At 40.1% G+C, this 21,833-nt stretch overlaps 2 protein-coding genes across 2 annotated transcripts in view; one reads left to right on the plus strand and one right to left on the minus strand.

The window, feature by feature from the left end:
* The window catches only part of slc26a11 (solute carrier family 26 member 11), a 54,410-nt gene extending 40,166 nt beyond the window's left edge, over positions 1–14,244 (minus strand). The window contains exons 1-4 of the mRNA XM_076295931.1: positions 14,118–14,244; positions 13,262–13,783; positions 12,326–12,518; positions 8,265–8,350 (exon numbers count right to left, since the gene is read on the minus strand). Coding sequence (XP_076152046.1) covers positions 8,265–8,350; positions 12,326–12,518; positions 13,262–13,489 — 507 coding nt within the window. The 5' untranslated portion in view covers positions 13,490–13,783; positions 14,118–14,244. The remainder of the gene's footprint in view (positions 1–8,264; positions 8,351–12,325; positions 12,519–13,261; positions 13,784–14,117) is intronic.
* A 41-nt stretch (positions 14,245–14,285) lies between these two features.
* The window catches only part of sgsh (N-sulfoglucosamine sulfohydrolase (sulfamidase)), a 35,420-nt gene continuing 27,872 nt past the window's right edge, over positions 14,286–21,833 (plus strand). Inside the window, exons 1-2 of the mRNA XM_076295941.1 lie at positions 14,286–14,527; positions 14,649–14,809. Coding sequence (XP_076152056.1) covers positions 14,410–14,527; positions 14,649–14,809 — 279 coding nt within the window. The 5' untranslated portion in view covers positions 14,286–14,409. The remainder of the gene's footprint in view (positions 14,528–14,648; positions 14,810–21,833) is intronic.

The following is a 21,833-nucleotide window of genomic DNA, read 5'->3' on the forward strand; positions in this document are numbered from 1 at the left end:
TGAAATGCACGAACGTTAATCTTATGGCGGTCTTCTGATTGGTGGCGTACTAAAACGTTTTCCTATTGCATCCATAATCAATTTTCTTGCAGCAAACCGCGCAAAAGCAAACCCCTGGCACTTTAATTTCTTTACACCATGGCTTGTTAGTTCTCCCCCATTTTCAACAGCCGCCCATCTCCATTTATTTTTTAACTTTTGACACCTGCCTTCCTTTAGCCACAACGCATCCATGACAGCTAGTGGCCTTGCCAAATAGACGCACACAAATGACGCTAATATGCAAGGTTCTAGTAGGCCTACTGGTTATGGTTTTGTGCTATAAATTAATAATATTTAATAGCAAAGTTTTAAGTTTTAAGACTATTTTAATTGCATGGTTATTTTTTGTCAACATACACTCACAACCTACTGTCGTTAAAAGTGAGGCCTAAGCTAAATAGGCTACAAGGCTGTCTGTGTGTCACAAACACGACTGACCCCCTTACTAAACAGTTCGCGATGATGACAATATTATTATTATTTTATGTTAACACGCTCAGTCAAAACCTTCCGTTGCAAATTGTGAAAAACATTGTTGTACATGTCATAACAGACGGGATAATAAATTGCATAGGCTACGGTTTATATTGCGTCGATGTAAATAATGTTAGTTGCATTGATTAAAAACTGTAACAATAATAGTAGCCTACATCGGGTGGCATATCAGGCTATCTGTTCAAGTCATAGGTGACACCCAAAATGAATGACCTCCCCTGACAAGAGTTCGCGATAGTAAGAAATTGTCTACATTGATGCACGGAAAGAACACAGCCTACGCTTCTTTTCCGAATTCGTCCATAGAGCTCACAATATCATATCCAAAAAAGTTAAACGGATTGGCCAACCTCATCAGCTGTCTCGATTGTGTCACTATAATCCAACTTTTAGACCATTATTAGTCCTCCATACGTGTTCTTTTTTTAAGCAAACGCATGAGACAAGCGTGTAGCTACAACATAAACAAAGCGAAACTCATGGCTGACGTAGGCTATCTTCTTGAGCGGTCACTGATTGAGACACAGAAAGTTCTCAAGAACACTATTAGGTCTTTAAACATTTACCATCACACACACATTAATTAATCGGACCTAATATTTGTAGTTGCCTTAAAAAAGGAAAAGAAAAGGTGATAGCCCCCCCCCCCCTCTTATTTTTTTTTTCTCATCGGATCTGCATCGATCTCAAATATGACATTTCTAAAATTAAATTGACGGAAATCCGTCATATGACGGAAAACTTTAATCCTTGGTAAAGAGGTGGAAATAATTTTTTCAACAATTACATTTCATATCATTAAGTATTGCAATTCAATTATTTCGATTCCATGCCTTCTAGTTTGTCTGATCTAGTAATGGGCGATATAAACGATATGCAATATAAACGATACAAAATTGGCCTATGATAGAGATTTTAATTCTATTGCACTATCGCGATAATGCATAATAAAAATAACCGCAAAATTTAGAGCACGAGCTGCAACAGGCTGCAATTATGCATCTTGAGAAAACATGGCTGAAAGCGAAATGGAGGAGCTAGTGAAAAAGACCAGTGCAACATCCATTATTTGGACATGGTTCAGACTTAAACCGTCCGACGAGCAGCAGCAAACTATACCCTGTAGAGGAGAGGTGGGCAAACTACAGCCCGCCACACACTTTAATCGGGCCCACCGAGCATTTAATTTGGTTAATTTGACTGCCCACAATTTTTCCTGCGATAGACGATTGTGGTTATTTTTACTGAAAACTGCTTTTCACTCTTCTTAGAGAACGTTTACATTGGGGTCTATGTAACAAGTTCTGAAATGGTTCTATTATCATTTTTATATTGCGATATATATCATTATCGCAAGAGGCTGCAATGTATCGCAATGTATCCCTTGTCTGATCTAAGCATTATTTCACCCAGGATGTGGTTCCTTACCCCATTATTATTACAATGTTTATCAAGTTAGGCTAGGCTAAGGTCATTCAAATACAAATTTGCCACTGTTAGTAATGCACACAATTGTCTTCTGCAGAGTAGTGCAGAGAATTTGTTAAACATTGACTGTACCAATATAATTTCTCGCAGAAAATATTGCAATATTGAACTATATCCATCTCCCCCACCTCTACTCTTGACAGGGCCGAGGAGCTGTGGACATGGGGCAGGTCACTGGAGCTGTGGACATGGGGAAGGACACTGGAGCAGGAGATGAAGCCTGTCACAACTTGCCAGACTGCTGGAAGGTACACCAGTATGTACAGTATACTATAAGACCCACCCATTTCTTATGGTAAAAGAGAAAAAGTTGGGATGCAAAACATGTAGTGCTGCAAGATCACTCAGAGCAGAGCATAGTGGTAAACTCAGGTATACCTTCTCAAGTGAATGGCAAAATTGTCTAGTTGGCCCTTATGGTAACACGACTGCAAAACAAATGAAATCTTTGAGAGAAAAAAAATAATGACCATAGTGTTTCCCAAAGTCATACAATTGCTGAAAGTATACTTAAAAAGCAACAAGACAAAATGTTAGAAACAAGTTTTCTCAGAACCGAGTCTGAAATTCTTGAGTCTACTTTCAGTGTTTAGAACAGCCTACTATGTAGCAAAAAACAACCGGCCTTACACTGACCACTGAGTGTTGGCCATGTTCTTCATTCAAATGTCACATGTAATAAGATCATTACTTTATATCCAGGGAGATGAGACAGGCAATGTTGGCCACCATTAAACAAAGTAGACCAAAGCTAACAGTGATTGTAGATGAGAGCACCTTGTTAAGCAAGAAGTCCTGCCTGATTGTGTACCTCAGGACATCTGTCCATAATTCGCAGTCTTTGTATATACCTCGGAATACAAAATTAGGCGCTCTTTACTCTTCCCCTCCCATCTTTTTACGCTAAACTCCCATTTTACCCTGGATCCTCCCATGAATGCAGATGTATGACATGAACAACGCAATCTGCCACTTTCAGCTCCCGCGACAGGCAGTTTGCGCTTTTACATCATTGCGGCCTGTTTGTACATACCCCGCAATGATTTTACACGCACGTTGCGAAACAAATACGCCTGAAGTGGGCGCAAAAGCGTTAGTACATCTGGCCCTGAGGCTCAACAGAGACATTAGACTGTCTCAGTCAGTGACTCTCATCAAGAGACAGACTGAGGCTTTTAGTTCAATGAGTAGAGAACCTGAGAGTGGCCATTTCTATGCATGCATATATATGCATTCTAAGCATGTTAGGCAGTGGTGGAAGGGTTGTTCAATGGCATAGAATTGCACAGTGACAGAGGCCAAAAGTCATCGAGCCAGAAAAGTTTTATGAGGCTTTGAAAACCAACATGGAGGCAAGAATGGTGATAGAGGAAGAAGAGTCCTTATTTCAAAAGGTGAACATTCTTCACAAAACAACTTGGCCTTCTGCTTTACCTCAAATGTATGGGGAACATGAACTGAGGGAGCTTTGCAATCTTTTTAGTATTGGCTTTGCTGGCATGAAGGCAAGCTTTAGGGATTTCAAAAGTGACCCCAGTCAACCAATGACTAACACTCAGACATGCTGTTGAAACAATTCTGTAAGCAGTGCAGAATGTAAGTGAGGTTTTTTCAGAAATTAACACAGTTGTTACACCTTAAGTTCCCTACTGAGAAAATGTGTCCTCTGTAATGTTTGTTAACATTGTCGGCCCTCCATTAGCATCCTGGGACCCCACTAAATTTGTTAAAAAGTGGGTAGCAAGGAGGAGATCTGCAGAGTACCAGGCCTGTAAGAAAAGGCAGACTAATACTGACGTGTTTGCGTACCAACCACTTTGGGAAGTAATTTAAACGGCGGCCGATATATTATTGGCCTATAAGTGAAAAAATGAAAATATTATTATCGGTCCGTTAACAGAATTCTGGCCGATAATTTGCGCCTAATTTAGGCCTACGTAAGGTCCGTCTGGCTACACTGAGCTACTTGAGCTTGGTTGGCTATACTTTTTCCTCAATATAATGTCAGCGGTGTGAATGTATTTCACCATTCTAACAAAATCTGTGGATATGCGTTCATTTGGGAATCTGTGCATCTCAAAATCGTCTCGTGAATGATCCGCCATTTAACCTTACCAGAGCGGAGCTCAGCCCTATCTAGAGCCGTCTTGTGCTGGTGTGTTTGCACTTTACCGCGCTGATTGGGGAAACAAATAAGCAAACTCGTTAGTGGGACGAGTACATAAGTAGGCCTAGTAGTGTTTTAGTATTGCGTTAGCTTGGGTTTTGTATTACTACCTAGAAATATGCTAACCATTCCTGCTTCAGTTCCAGACAGGTCATCATAATAAGTTATTAAAACCTTCGGGGCTAACCCCTTTCATTTCTGCTGCAGCAGGTTGTGCGCAACAGAGTAGATGGACATAAGATACAGTCTGAGGAGTTGCAGCTTTATTCAGTTGAAACTAAACATAAGTTTCCCTCACAAACTCTGATTTGGTCACTATACTGTAGCTTATTCCCAGCTGAGCCGTTTGGTCCTAAATTAAAACGATTCATACTCTCTAGCCACTCACTCGCAATTCACTGACGTCAGGTTCACTTAAAGGAGCCACACATACTGTAGGGCTAGGCTACTGTTATGTTGTTGACTGCCGCACTATTGAGGACTATTATGAGTTCTGTCCATCATTTGGTGGTAGGTAAAATTACTGCAATAAAATTATGCGTATTAAATGCTTTCCCCAAATCACTTTTCACAATCGGTTATCGTATCGGCCACAACAAACCAATAAATATCGGTTATCGTTATCGGCCCTAAAATTCCATATCGGTGCATCTCTAGTTGTATACTCTGTACTGTGCACTGTTTTAAAGAATTTGTGTGAAATAAATTAAAATGTTGATTGTTAAACACTAACCAGTGTTATAATCATTTTTATATCTTAATAATAGGCAGTTTGTAATGAAGCAACCACTGGAGCCAGTGATCAAAACTACATGCTTGCAGCTACATGCAAAACTACAATACAAAACTACATGCTCTTGGCAGCTTTGAAGAGTTTATGTTGAGTCCTGGTTAGACTACGTGCGTGTTAAACTCTGTTTGCCTTTGTTTGTGTGTGTGTGTAGTAGTAGTAGTAGTAGTAGTAGTAGTAGTAGTAGTAAAGAGAGAGAATGGGAGAAGGAAGTTTGTGTGCCACATGAAGCACCAATAGTAGCAGAGCCCCCTCTTTTGTCAAGCCACATGCCAAAAATCTAGGTGTCATCCTTGATTCAGAGCTCTGTTTTAAAAGACAGATTAGCTCTGTTATCAAGAGTAGCTTCCATCAGCTGATAATTATTTCCCATCTCAAACCCTCTTTGTCTCCCAAGGACTTAGAAACAGTAATTCATGCATTTGTTACATCCCGGTTAGATTATTGCAACTCCCTCTATCTTGGTCTCCCCCAGTCCCAACTTTCTCGTCTGCAATTGGTACAAAATGCAGCTGCTAGGTTGCTTACTGGCACCAAGAAATACCAACACATCACCCCTGTACCGGCCTCCTTGCACTGGCTCCCCATTAGCTTTAGGGTCCACTTCAAAGTCCTTCTGATTGTTTATAAGGCACTGCATGGGTTGGCTCCCTCATATATTTCAGACCTCCTCCATCCCCTCTCAGCATCCAGGTCCCTTAGATCTACCGACAAGGGTCTTCTCTCTGTGGCCCGCACCCGCCTCAAGCAAAGAGGCGATAGAGCTTTTGCGGTAGCAGCCCCACGTCTGTGGAATTGTCTGCCCCCAGATGTTAGACTGCCTCCCTCAATCACCACTTTTAAATCAAGACTAAAGACCCACCTTTACTCCTTGGCCTTCCCTGCTTCCTAGCTGTCCATCTCTCTCCTCTCTTCTTCATATTCAAGTGTCTACTGTACTGTTGCTATTTATTTGTTTAGGGCTGTCTATTTGTCTATTGTATTTCTGTATTTGTCTTGCTTACTTTCTCTGTTTGTTCTGATTTGCTTTTATTTTCTATTTTTAGCCCTATCCTCTGTACAGCACTTTGGTCAGTGGAAACTGTTTTAAATGTGCTCTATAAATTAAATTTACTTACTTACTTTACTTACAAAAAGAAAACCCTAGGGAGCTTCTTCATAAAGGCAATGGTATTTTCTACCATAACATCAAAGAAAGAGCAGCTGAACACAGAGTTGTCTGCCTACTTGCAGACTGGGGCAGTCGTGGCTTGTAACCGAAGGGTTGCCGTTTCGATCCCCGACCAGCAGGAACAGCTGAAGTGCCCTTGAGCAAGGCACCTAAGCCCTCTCCGCTCCCCGCACGCCGCTGTAGCAAGGCAGCTCACTGCTCTGTTATTGTGTGCGCTTCACCTCACTGTGTGTTCACTGTGTGCTCTGTGTTCACTAATTCACGGATGGGATAAATGCGGAGACCAAATTCCTTGTACTGTATACGCACGCATTCCTTGTATACTCAAGTATACTTGGCCTAGAAACCTATACTGTTTTTGAACACCTGTTCACACATCACACAATGCATTCTCACAACCACATTCCCAAATATCACAGAAATTTAACACACACACACACCTATGTTGACTTATTGTTCACCCTGAACCTTTACCTCCATTTTTGAAATGATGAAAGTCCACTTTTATCAGGTTTTTTTTCAGGGTTGCCTTTTAAATTTGCATTTTTTTATTGTTGTGAGCTTAATATGCAAATATAACACAAACACACACACACAATGCTGGGATGTGACTGCTATTGTTCATAGTGGTTTGTCATTGTCATAGTCTGGACCTTTAACTCCATTTTTTAAATGATTCGCCATGAAAGTGCACTTTTATCTATGTTGTTTTTAGGGTTTCCTTTTAAATGTGCGCTTTTTATTGCTGTGAGCTATCTGTTTTTTTTTCAAGTGTGTAGCCTTGTTGCGCGTGTAACCTTGTTGCAAATGTAGCCTTGTTGCATTTGTTGCAATTTTGTGGAAATATATTATGCATTTTGTACAATGGCTTCATTAGAATAAATACTCTTTGTTCAATTTTATTGTACACGCAAATATAAAAATGTTTCAATATAAACCACCTACGAAAGTAACCAAGAATGTACTGGTATGATTGAAAACATTAAAGGGTAAAAGTGTGCAGTCAAAATATCGAGATATATATTGTATATCGTCCCAGCCCTACTTTCAAGTTTATCCAGTGAGGCGGCTTGCCATAAGGTATGATAGATAGATAGATAGATAGATAGATAGATAGATACATAGATACTTTATTGATCCCCAAGGGGAAATTCAAAGGTATGTTAAAACGGCTTGCCATGGAACTGCCAGGTCATGGACAACGACATTTGCAAGTAACCTAATCTAACATCGAGGGACTCTGCTTTCAAGTTCATTCATTGCGTTCCCAAATGCTGCAAGAAATTTGATAATTTCCATAACACGCAATAGTTTTAAACATGTTACATATGCTGTATTTCGATTCCCAGCGCTAGTAGCCATTTTAACAGCAACTATGCGCTAACATAGGCTACCCCCGGTCAGAGCAACTTAATTAGCGATAACATATGGAGATCCGTCAAGATTTCAGCGAGATAAGAGTATTTGTGTTCGTGCAGATCACTCACCTTGCATCAGGTACCACAGAGCCCACCATATAGCTTGTCTGTGACAAGATGCGCCGGGGATGCCGTTTGAAACTCTACCATAAGACAACTAGCCTTTATTATGTATAATCTATGCTCGTGCTTCGATGGCGGTTTCAGTTGTGCATCCTCCTCCTCCTTTAGCAACAAACAAGCGCTGAAATAGAGCACGCGGCGTGCGGAGCATGCGTAATGTAATCTAGGAGCAGTGATTCGCCAAACCTCCCTAATTGCAGTCGCAGGGTGACTGACTTGTCATGTTTTGTTGCCCCATCACATTTTAGTGACAGAGTGAAGACAGTGCAAAATAGTGTAGTGATAATTTGTTTAACTAAAATGTGAAGACAGCGCCAATGTGGAGGCTTGTTTTACATAATACTTTTATAATACTTTTTTATTATTTTCAATTTTTTTTCTATCTTTATTTTTGGTTTGAAATAGCCTATTATTTGATACTCATTATTATTTATTTGTAGGCTTAATAACAACCAGAGCAGAGAAGAAAATTAAACCTGAGTTCCAATCCATTGCATTTTTATGCTAGCCTAATAGTTATTTTATAATCAGAAATATCAGTAACCGTACTCAGTATTGGATGACACTCACCTTAATCTGGCCGAATCCAATTGTAACTGCTGCAGCAGACGTGAAGCCTTTGATGACAGGATAGGAGATAAAGTCTAACAAAAACCCTGCACACAAAATTAAGTGAAAAATAAGTGTTGTATTGTAATTGGTTGTATTGTAATGTTGTGTATATGTAATTTGTAGCACTGTACTGTAAGTCTTATTTCCATTGTGGTCCCTAATGGGGGACCACATCAACCAATACATCAGTACACTACTAAATACACCAAATATTTCCCTAAAAGCAATACAATAAACAAAGAATACCAATGTAATTGACATGTAAGCCATTTTTTCAGTGCCTGCTTAAAACATGGGCAGCCGTGGCCTACTGGTTAGCGCTTCGGACTTGGTTCGAACCCCGACCAGTAGGCACGGCTGAAGTGCCCTTGAGCAAGGCACCTAACCCCTCACTGCTCCCCAAGTGCCGCTGTTGTTGCAGGCAGCTCACTGCGCCGGGATTAGTGTGTGCTTCACCTCACTGTGTGTTCACTGTGTGCTGAGTTTGTTTCACTAATTCACGGATTGGGATAAATGCAGAGACCAAATTTCCCTCACGGGATCAAAAGAGTATATATACTTATATATACTTATAAACATCCTAAATATCTAATGATCTTCTCCTAACAACCTGTTCCACAGACTGGTTGCTAAATTTTGCATAATCGAAAAAAGACTACACTAGAGCTTCTGCCAGAGACAGAATTGCTTTCTTATCCAAATATCTTAAAACTCTTGCCAGAGAACATGCTCTTTGATACAATGGAATGGCAATGAGTAATAATGGTCATTACTTATGTTCCTTGTATCGTGGGGTACCAAATCACATTGGTGTATGTGATATAGGCGGGCCAGAGGCAAGCTAAACAGATGACAACAATGCTGCAACAAATCAGTCAGTAAACATTGGTCGTAGTGTTATCCAATTGCGTGCAGTGAGATTTTCAAATGCATGCTTGGGGTCGCCCCTCGAGTGGGCCATTACATTAGTCATGGCCAGACCCTTAATCTTTCTAGATTTCCAGGGTCTGGATTTATAGGCTCTCTCTTTGATTCACAAGTTTTCAAAATGCGAAAACGTTTGGCCAAAACTGTAGTGCCTTGATCACACATTTAAGGTTATCAACTGGAGTTATTGCTGTCATCAGTGCATACCAGGTGTTAGTCTGTGATTACACGGCAGATAAATGTGTCAGACAGATTAACCCCAAATTAAATTTAAGTACACACTCCTGTTTATCTTAAAGTACTAGAGCTATGCGCTTCTGAGGGCCACTACAAAACAAAAGACCATATTGCACTTGAAGTAGACAACAGGCAACATTATAACACACAAATAATGCAACTTAATCATATTTGAGTGTCAAATATGGGTTTTAAAGTACTATAATAACATCTTGTTTTCATTGCAATGTCATATATTACATCATGCCATACAAGGCTACACTGTTTAAAAAAAATCACGTTTAAAACATATGATCTTGCTAGCACATCAAGTGCAAAGAAGGGTAATGAGAACTGCAGACTCAATCTTGTAAACATAAAAGTTACTGTCTATTTCAACTCAACTTCGAAATAGAGTTAAGCAAAAGTATAATCATTAAGGCGTCCAGAGAGTCTCTGCAAAATGTAATAAGTTTGCCCTTGCCAACCTTTTGAGTATTGAGTTTTTTGAGTAGCACCTTGAACCAAGAAAAACAAATTGTTCGTGTCAGCCATCATGCATGGAGCCAAAAATAGACATACCCATACATACACGCAAGATACATTTTGGATAGCGACCCATCTTTAAAGTGCCCATATTATGAAAAAATCACTTTTTCTGGGATTTGATGTGTTATTGTGTGTCTCTGGTGCTTCCACACACATACAAACTTGGAAAAAAAAACATCCATGCTGTTTTGAGAGAGATAAGGGTTTCTGGATGTATCCTGCCTTCAGCCTCCAGGGTGAGCTGGTCAAAATCGGCAAGGCTTTTGACGTCACAAGCCGAAAACATTTAAATATTCCCACCCACCACCTCCTTTTAGGGCAATTACGTTACGTGGATATAATGGAAACCTATGGAGCTGCATCGAAGTGGGCAGGGAAAAGGATTTATACTTACTAAATCGTTGAACAAACGTGAATAAAATGCGCAAAATAAGGTTGGTGTAAGAGTTATCTGTTTGTTCATGGGATTCATTCTAATTCCATCACTTACATATTTCCTACAACTAGGTGAGATCATAGACTGTATATATATACAGTCTATGGGTGAGATCATAGACTGTATATACAGTCTATGCTAAGCTTATGCTGTAGGCTACTGAAGTTCCACTGTTAGATAGCTAGCTAGCAAGCTAACCATTTTACATAGAGATTATGGTAAGTGTTAGCTAGGGGCTAAATTCGTCCTCAACACTGGGATATTGGAAACGAATTAGGTTGGTAGTGTACATAGTTTCGGCATGAGTCAGTTACATATACACATTTCTTCATAACCATTGTGTTAGTAAAAGGATTGAATGTCCTGTGAATCAATATGTAACGTGTGACTAGCATCTAGCTGTCTTTCCCATTGGAATCAATAGCCACGTTTGCATGGACATTTTTATTTAAATCCGATTGAAATTAATCTGATTAAAGATTTCAACCAACTTGTTTACATGGACGCTAAATAATCTAATTGGTAATTATTGACCAAGATAATATCACAGTGCTTCATCTGAGAAGATGCAGTTCTGTAGCCTAACTATACTATGTAAAACGAAGGTGTAGTAGATGTTGAATTGGCGTGTTTCAGACGTTGCATAATCAACACCCCACCTCCGCACCAAGCCTAGGAGTTCAACTGTTTTTTAAGCCTCCATATCTCAGAAAAGAATGTAGATACAAGCTTAAACCTTTGCACAGTAGTTGTTGGGTAATATTTAGCATTATTGACATGAAGTATGACGCAAAGCCAAGATGGTCAGGCGAGGCTGGAGTCATTTGTTGATTTGGCACGAATGACCCTGGTAACAGTTAATGGAGTGGGGCGTGGGTAAGTGAGCAGCAGCTCATTAATATGTAATGAGCAGCAGAAACAGCACACTTTGAAAGGGACTGAAAAAGAGTGTAATAGAGGTAGGTGGGAATCTTTTCCTACAAGCTATTTCCAGTAAACTTCAGAAACATGTTTTCTGGAACTCATAGACCTATTTTAACTTGTTAACGTTGAAAAATAGTCATAATATGGGCACTTTAATATTGGATAGCTATCTAAATTTGATCCAATATGTTCCTGAAAGTGCAAACTAAATATTTTACAGTAGCTTTACAATTTTGACAATCTGGTTTAGAGCCTAATCCTGACCTTTGAAAAACACTTGTGTTGATAGGGACTGAAGTGGATATGTTGTCCATTTTCTTATATGTGGTCTCTATTCAATCATATCTAGTCTATTATTAGCCAGGCCTAAGCCTAATTTTGTACTGTAACTAGAACTTCTTTTACTTGCTAAGTTCAGTAAGTTAGCGTTAACTGACGTGAATCAACAACAAAATAGCCTATTTCCATACTTGAGATTTCAGAATAGCAGAAGAGGCTTTGGGTTTGGTCGATGTGGGTTTTTTAAACTGGCTGCTACAGCTTGAAGTTAGAGGAGATAACATGGCGCATTTCAACACGTGTGTGTGTGTGTGTGTGTGTGTGTTTTTGGTCTCTTGGCATGCATGATGGACGTGACATTGGGGGTGTGGCTGCATCGTCGATTCTACATTTGATTTCGAAGTTCGAGATTAAGATGTACGTACTACCGGTCAAAAGTTTGGGGTCACTTAGAAATTTCTATTCCACTCCATTATAGACAGAATACCAGCTGAGATCAGTTGCATTGTTTTTTTTAAACATTACATTATGTGTTTACAAAATAATCAGCAGGTTAATCGACTATGAAAATAATCATTAGTTACAGCCCTAAATTAAAATATTAGCCTATAACAATAAAAAGAGGCTACAGAAACTACAATAAATTAAGCACAAAAGCCTTCATAAAACATAAAAGTCTCTTTCTTACCTAGTCTGAGGAGTGCCAGTGACACCTGGATAAGCCCACAAATGAATGATAGCAGAACAGCATAGACAGGATCCCCACCGATGTAAAAGGCGCACAGAAGGGACATAATGGCTGTTGGCCCCAGGGTCACATCCTTCGATGTTCCCAAGACACAGTACATAAAACCACCCATGAAAGCGGAGTATAGCCCATACTGTAGAGCAGAGAATTCAAAATTAGACAAAGATGAGCCATGAATATGATAAAAGCACAACCTCAGCAAGACAAAAATAAAAAAGATTAACTGACAAACCTGCTTATCCACCATGGTATACATATTGTCTTTGAGCATAATGGTGAGTGGAAAAGGACAAGTTTGCCACAGTGGGATGTTCTAAGTACAACAGACTTGAAGATGTAGTCCCTGATTTAATCTATTACACTTTTTTGCAAAATTCGACAAATTGCTCCTCACAGTTCCCTGGCATTCAGTTCTCTGTGTGCTCAAGAAACAGTCCACAGTACTGGCTTTCCAAACAGGAAAAGCAAATTCAACACTGTTCAGGTGTGTTTTAATGGCTATTGTTTTGGTGTACCTGTTTACATGGACCAGGTTGGGTGTTGCACCTAGTGAATGAGCATGTTAAGATGCTGAAGGATTTATGCATGTGTGAAAGTTGAATTTAGAGTTGCCCTGTTGGGCATAAACAAGATCTGAGTGAACACATAAGGAGCAGAATATAACAGAAGATGCTGTTACAACACTGCTGACACTCCACTGGAAATATATGAGCTTCCTAAAGAGCCTTCCATGCATAAACCGAATAACCGTGTAATTTGACTGATTCATTTTCTGATTAATCACAGACTCAACCTCAAGTTTCTCAACGGACATTAGGGTTTAATATTACTTGGCAAGTGTGCTACAAAGACCTTAAGCCCAAAGATTGCACTAACCTGCACAGGTAAACCTGCCACCTCAGCATAAGCCAGAGCCTGTGGTACAGTGGTGAGTCCTACTGTAACACCTGCAATGATGTCCATCTGCAGCCATCTGAAGTTGTATTTAGGAAGCCAGGTCAGAATCGGTATCCATCTATGGAAGGTGCAGAAAGAGCAGCAGGACACCCACATATGCTGAGCTGAGTTTCTGTGTATGGGGATCTGACTGATCAGTGGCTCCATTTTCTATTCCTATACTTCCCAGTAGCAGCTTGCATCAATTAGATCTTCACAGCACAGAGGTTTTGCACCCTCACCTTCTTTTGAGGCTCAAGTGGCCACAGCTAAGCTAATGAAGACCACTGGCTTCATGAACTCAAGACTCACTGGCAGAACCTGAACCAGTCTTGTGTTCTTATTGAATAACGAGTCTTAGAAGCTTTGATCATTTGTATTCCGACAGAGAAATGTCCAACTTTCAGAATGCCTGCATGTACTAGAATAAGAGGCAATGTATTTCATCTTCATGCTTTAGCTCTGTAAAGAGAGAAAAAAATGTTATTAGGCTACGCGAGACATTTAGCCTGCATTTTTCAGGAGTTGGGCAAGCCTATGGTCAATCCAATATAGCAATGGAGAGTGGAGCAGTGGAGAGGTTTATTTGGCTATAGTCTGCACTAAATTCTGCCACGAAGGCAACACCAATATTCAATCTTGATATTCCCCTGAAATTCTGAAATGAACTCATTCAAATTCCGATTGAATTGACACAACCTCCAGCTACCTACAAAACATGACCTAGTATGAAAAACCTTCGGCATAATTATTATAACGTGTAAACTTTGAATTTGAATACAACGTTGTAGCCTACCTTAGTTTTAATCCATGGGTCCTTTCATTTTGTCTACATGAATTGTTATCTTTGACACGATATAATCACAGTAGCTTCAGTCCGTTTACTTCCTCTATTGTGGCCAGTGTGGTCTGCGAGTGTTATCGTCAAACTCACGTCATCACGTGACAATCCTCATATGACTAGCACAAGGGATGTAAGGCGGAAGTTGTATAGGCTACAACAGGCTACAAGTGTTGCCAATATTGTGTGGGTCAGCCCTTAACAGCCAATGGAAACCAAAAGAACATGATATTTCAATTCGACAGTAATGCAATTCTTCAACATGGCATTAGAATACACTAGATCCTGGTTAGTTTGTTTGGCCTTTTTATTAAGCTACAGCTGCACCATAGAATCTAAGCAGAGAAACGTGCTACTCATCATAGGTAAGAACATTGAATTCAGAACATTCAGATTTAACAAATTTATGTCATACTCATTGAAAACGTAAGGAATATTCTTGTAAGGTCTGAACACAGTTGTGTCCGTACCCTTGTGTGAAAACAGCTGACGATGCTGGCTTCGAGACAGAGGTTTATAACAACACAGTGGTTCGCACACCTCATCTCCGCGCTCTGTCGCAGCGCAGCTTAATATTGCAGAACGCATTCACATCGGTCAGCAGCTGCTCCCCAAGCCGATCCACCATCCTCACAGGCCTCCCACAGGTAGGCAACGTCAGTTATGTCTTGAACTCTACCTAGCCTACTACAACCTACTACTAACTTCTCGCCCGCGTATGGTATAAAATTCTCGCCAAAAGTTTTCTGTACCTGTACCAAAGTTTTGTGCTTGTAAGAATATTTTGTGCTCGTAAAAATTATTTGTGTACATGTACATGTACATCTTCAAATCCGTTTTCTCACTGTGTAGAATTTTTTTTTGTGAATTTGCTAACGATATTTGCACGCACGGATTTTCCATTTGCAAGTGCGCATCTGTTTTCTACAGACATGAAACAGATTTACGGGTACAAAACGAATGTACAAGTACAAAACTTTTTTACAAATATTCCCAAAACAGCCAATCACAGCACTGCTTACTGAACGGCCAGTCAGCCGATCAGCTCGCTTCTTTAATTCTGAAACGCTGAACGCTGCAGCTCTTGGTACATCCATGTAAACACCACAGTTCAGAAGAGGTGAAACACTTAAAGGCCGTGTTGCAGGGTTCATTTTCCAACGAATTTGCACAATTTGCTTGTTGGTAATAAACATTTAAACTGTTATCCATTGTATTTGATGTTGTTGGGTATCACAAAACGGAATATAATACGAAAAAGCAGGTACTATTTCACAGCATTTGAAGTGATTCTCCTTTCCCCCACAATGCATTGCATTACGTCACCTTGGGGAGACTACAGACCAAAGCCCACCTTGAGACCCTTGAGAGTAACGAGAGAGGAGTAAAGAGAGACGAGTAAGGGATTGTTCAGCAGTAGATAGCGCAGATTATAGATAAATAGATAGGCTATAGATAGCCTAGATATGTATATAGACAGGTAGATAGATAGCTAGATAGATCATGTCATTATGCTGGTCACAGGGGAGCTCCTCGACAAGCGGCCAAAATGCACTCGCTTCCCTAGTTACTGCAGCTCTCCACCACAGTTTCCATTGGGACGGCACAGCCCACACAAGCACCTGCAAAACTGCGACTTGCCCATATTATCTCCCTCTTTGGTAAGCCGTACCCTGACGATGTCAATGGCAATCAATCACGAGCAGTAGTTATCGAAAATATTCATGCTGAAGACACGACCAGCCTAATCGGCGGCGGCTAGTAGAAGCTAACTGGGGTGGCTCACAGGTGGGACTAAAAAGTTAGCCCAGCTAGCTATCATGATGCTTCATATTCTGATCTTCTGACTAAGTTTGCCCGGTAGCCTACTTATCTGAACTAACGACATGATCTCTATCACTAGATATAAAGAACATGTTGACTTTCATTCGGTGCTGTTCACTGACAGTAACAAAAAAAGTGTCGTAATGTTATAAGCATAATACATTGAACTGAATAGGTGCATTATGTAGCCTCATAATGAGGCCTCTCAATTTCAGAAAATTACATTAAACTAAAATCGGAAGACATTGTTATCTTTGTTAGACCATAGGGTCGTTGTCATATAAATGCTGTAACGAAATTCGAAGTGTAAATATACAAACTTTATGTTGAAAGTGTAACCGCGACCGTTTCCCATAGGAATGAATGTAAAACACATACCCTCCAAAACGAGACCTCCCGAAATTCAGAAAAATTACTAAATTGATATCAGGCACCTTTATTACCATTGGTAGATCATAGGGTAGCTGTGATATAAATGCTGTGACGAAATTCGAAGTGTAAATATACAAACTTTATGTTGAAAGTGTAACCGTGATGTCCATTGAAATTCGTTGAAATGAATGAAGCGCAGGTCAAGTAGTCCCCAAAGTGACGTCATCACCGAATTGCGTACAAAAAACCCGCTAATGCTAAAAACAACAAAAAATGGCATTTAACACCATTTGGAGACATTTTTAAAAATGATATACATATATTGAGTGCTTTATGTACCCATTAATCAACAGTGGTGTTTAACCTGCAACACAGGCTTTAAAAAAGAAGAGCTATCTTCGCTAACAAGCAAACAGCTCAACTTAACTCTATTCCTTCCCTACTGAATCTAATATCATTAACTAGAACTAATAAAATTCGGATCATTAGTATTATTATTAATGATATAATTGTTCTGTATAGTTATTGTGTTAGTGTTTTCCGACTAGTCATTCCTCCCTTTGTATTTCCCACGTTAATGTGCGGTGCTTTCACGTAACGTTAGCAGAGACGGTTGATAGTATCTTTGACGTTAGCTTAGCCCAGCCAATACTAGCCCAGTTAGCTACCATTACCTATTGTTACCTACTAATTACCTATCCAGTGCTCGCGTTTTAAACTATACTGTTTATTAGTTCTAGTTAATGATATTAGATTCATAGTAGGGAAGGAATAGAGTTAAGTTGAGCTGTTTGCTTGTTAGCTAAGTTAGCTTGTTACCTAAGCTAGCTAGAACATAACAGTTACTGCTACCAAAAAAGTTCAGGGTGGCTTTAGGCTGACTCCCTTCCCTCCCTCCCTTTGTATTTCCCATGTTATATGTGCGGTGCTTTCACATAACGTTAGCAGAGACAGTTGATAAAAGCAGTATCTTTGACGTTAGCTTAGCCCAGCCAATACTTGTTTCACCTCTTCTGACTGTAGTGTTTACATGGATGTACCCAGAGATGTCCAGCATTTCAGAATTAACCCTTAAAGGTGTAGATTTTTGAACATTCTAAGTTCTGCAACAATTGAAGGTTCTAAAATTCTATGTTGAATTCAATGAACCCAGATATTCTTTAGAACGTTCATTTCTCAACATTCCCGTCACACCGGTGTGACGGTACTCCTTTAAGGGTTAAAGAAGTGAGCTGATCGGCTGACTGGCCGTTCAGTAAGCAGTGCTGTGATTGGCTGTTTTGGGAAAATTTGTAAAAAAGTTTTGTACTTGTAAATTCGTTTCGTACCCGTAGATCAGTTTCATGTCTGTAGAAAACAGATGCGCACTTGCAAATGGAAAATCCGTGCTTGCAAAAATCGTTCGCAAATTCACAAACATTTTTTCTACACAGTGACAAAACGGATTTGAAGATGTACAAACCATTTTTGCATGCACAAAATATTTTTACAGATACAAATTATTTTTACATGTACACAAATATTTTTTACGAGCACAAAATATTCTTACAGGCACAAAACTTTGGTACAGGTACAGAAAACTTTTGAAAAATTTTATACCATACGCGTCAACCTATCATTTTTGGCCCATTAGGTTAAAATGGCCTATTTTACCGATCTGTCTCGGTGTTGGCTGAGTGTCAATATCAACTTAAAGTGGATGGTTGACGTTTTAGGCCGAAGAAAAGTTTTTGGAAAAAATATTAGGCATGGAAATCACTGAGACCTGTTGTAGGCCTAGCCAGAGGCAATAAGGAGACAAAGCACTCATACAATTCTCTACAGAAATGCATGGGTTAGTTTGTAACGCCATATGGCAGACAAAAATACATCCATACATGCCAATCATGTGGTGTGTTGTGAATACATCGTGCCAATCATGTGTTGTGATCTCGCCGCTGGAGCAAGGTCGGTGTCGTGAGGCCCTGCGCACGTGCATTTCTGCCGAAATAGATGTCAGATAAATGCCCAAAAAGCGTTACAATATGGCCGCCGAGTGGAGGGACTTGCCTAAAAGGACTTTGACATAAGCCTACTGACTCTCACATTCCCCAAAATATATGCCTATGGTCTTTTCGATTTTGTAATTTATATTTATTCACTAATAAGTTTAGTTGTGTTTAGTGACCAAAATTGTCATGGTTTGACATGAATTAAACATCCTGACTGTATGTCCCCAAAGGGACACCGTAGGCCCCGGACAATATCCTTGTACTCCTGCGAAATTCAATGTGTGATCTAGATGGCGGAATAAACAACCAGTTTGTAATGTCCAATGTCCGTCCCAGTTATTAATATACAATAGTTTAGCCAGTGTGCAAACCCAGAAACATTACATGGTGTCAGAGTAGAGGCTTGAATAGCCTACTCACGTTCTGACCGAAGTATGGATAGTTTCAGTGTCCCAGCACCCAAGATGGTTTGGGATTCAATGAACTTACCTGAAGCGTGGCGACGTTTAAGCAGCATGCGGAGTTGATGTTCTCCGGAAACCTACAGGAGAAACGTGAACAGGACAAGTGCAGTTACCTTTTCTTATGGATCGGAGAGAAAGGATGGAACGTTTTCAACACATGGATACTAGAAGATGAAGATGCAACGAAAATGAAAACATACCACGATAAGTACACCGAATATCTCACATCAAAGTCTAATCTGATATACGCAAGATATCGCTTCCACGAGAAAATGCATGGGGATGGGGAAACTTTCGAACACTTCATCACAGAATTAAAGCTGTTAGTTAAAGATTGTGGATACCCAAACAGCTACGAGATGGTGCGAGACCGCATCGTTTTCGCTACAAACTCACCGCAAGTGCGGGAGAAGTTGCTTAGTCATGGTGCGGAGCTAACGCTAGACAAAGCCGTTGACATCGCGCGCTCTCACGAGCTAGCGCAAGTCCAGCTCAAAGAGATGTTCCTCAACAAGGATGCTGTACACGCCATAGGCCGAAGACCAAAACACAGACGAACACACCCGAGTTCCGAAACACAGACGAACACACACGAGTTACAAAGCCAGGCCAAGGGAGTCCGCCACAGCACACAGAGAATGTGACAGATGTGGATGCCTACTAGGGTTGCCAACTTTCTGATATATAAATAAGGAATGGGGGGGGGGGGGGGTTTCGATAATACACTTCAGTACACCGGCATCAATTTCAGTTATTGAAATTATGTATGTATTATTGTACTAAATAGTGCATCATTTTACAAAGTTGTGAGCCATTATTTACTAAAATGCGCACATAATATACTACATTCTATGCACAATCTAGTAAAATGAGATCATAATTGAGTAAAATGAGTGCACAATTTGGTCAAATGAACGCACATTCTCACAATATATATTTTTTTTAAATCTTGCCTACATTATAGCCACTAGCCTACTCATTTTCTATCTGGTGCAAAACAAGAATCATTTCGATGCAAAAACACTTGATAAAGAAATAACTGTTTGTAGCCTATTATACTCAAACCAAATAACTCTGAAAACTGAACTGGCGGATATGCTGTCATAGAAAAAATATATTGAACATCACAAGCAGCTCCAGAAGCTCTGAATTTGGTGAAGCCTTATTTTATTTCTGGCTTTTTTCTGTCTCTGCAGCAAGTAGGCTAGCCTATTTGTTTATCTTGCACAGATGCACTGTAAAACTCACGACAAGACATGCCATCTCACGCTACGTTATCAGCGTAATATACGTGACTCGCAGTGGCTCAAACGAAAAGTGCATTTTCTGTTGGGATAGTGATGACAGACAAACTGAGAGGGATAAATGACAGCAGCAAAGTTTCCCTTTATTTCATACAAATCGTGTATTTTTCGTTCATAGTCTAACTTATAATACTGATCTGTCATGGATTTGCACGAGTTGATTCTCAATAATACGGAACAAAATGCGTTCCGTATCAGTTCAATACGGAACACATCTTTTACCTTGCAAATACGGGACGATTCCGTATTTTACGGAACGGTTGGCAACCCTAATGCCTACACACCACCAAAGAAGGCGCCTGTCCAGCCAGAGGCAAGCAGTGCATGAAGTGTAAGAAATAGTGATGGGCAAATTAAGCTTTGGTGAACCACTAAACCACAGCAGTGTGAAGCTAGCAACACTAATGAAAAAATCCAATATGGCTGCCACATCTAGATTTTTCAACATAAAAGTCCTCACTCAAACCAGTATATGTAACCAAAAATATTGGTTTGCAAAGGACTTTTATGTTGAAAAATGTATGTGTGGCGGCCATCTTTTTGCTTTTCAGCTAGTGTCGCTAGGTTCACACTGCTGTGGTTCAGTGGTTCACCAAAGCTTCATTTGCCCATCACTAGTAAGAAACTCAATCACTTTGCAAAAGTCTGCAAGTCAAAACAACATACACATACAAGAAAAGTGATACACACTGTGTAGGAAGACAGTGAAGATGAGCAGGGTGAATTGTTTATTGATGGACTTACAACCAAAAACACAGGAAAATGTAAACAAGCTTATGCTGAAATTGAAATCGGAACTCAAAGTCAAGTTCAAAATTTACACTGGCGCACAGACCAATGCAATTCCTGTACACATATTTGAAAGACTGTTTATAGATACTGCTACCAAACCAGCTACCCAAAGGCTCATCAGCTATGGGGGAGAGTTCCTGAAAGTGAAGGGGCACCTGCCATCTGAAGTCTAAGTACACAAACACCTCCACTGTACTTGAATTCTACATAATAGACACCAAAGCACAAAGCATCTCCCATCCTAGGGATGAGAGCTAGTCTAGACCTTTAAGTTAATCAAGGTGATACTGGCTGTGGCCGAGGAAGAAATGATCCCTTACAGAAATTTCAGGTTTCTGGCCAACAGTTTCCGCAAATTTTCGGCAAGGTCATTATTTTCACATGCAAATTAGGTTTCTGGCAAACAATTGCGGTTAACTTTCGGCAATGTTGCAAGCAAATTTGCAAATTAGGTCACCAGAAGTTTGCCATTATTGGCTAAGAGTGGTGGCAAATCACTGGTGAACACATTTGCCACTAATGGCAAACTTCTCATTGTTGCCGGAACTTTGCTGGAAGTTTGCCTCTAGCGGCCAACATTGGCAAACTTTTGGCAATATTTTGTAGTGAACTCATTTGTTTCCCACAAACCACCCACAAATTTGCTGCAAATCTGCCGCAAACATTTACATTTTGTAAGGGAAGCCATGCACAGACACAGACAGCCTTCCTAAAGAATACGCAGACATCTCTGAAACAGGAGCTTGACAAGATGGAAGAGAGCAATGTGATCTGCAAAGTGACAGAGCCCACAGAATGGGTCAACGCCCTCGTAGTTGTAGATAATGCCCCAGGCAAGCTGATAGTCTGCCTGGACCCCAGAGACCTCAACAAGGCTATACAAAGACGTCACCACAAAAGCTTGCCGGAATGAAATACTTCAGC

This window comes from Alosa pseudoharengus, unplaced genomic scaffold (assembly GCF_046254945.1).
Source record: "Alosa pseudoharengus isolate Yale_2024_CS ecotype anadromous, Long Island Sound unplaced genomic scaffold, YU_APseudo_1.1 YU_APseudo_1.1_scf_1, whole genome shotgun sequence".
Lineage (NCBI taxonomy): Eukaryota > Metazoa > Chordata > Actinopteri > Clupeiformes > Clupeidae > Alosa > Alosa pseudoharengus.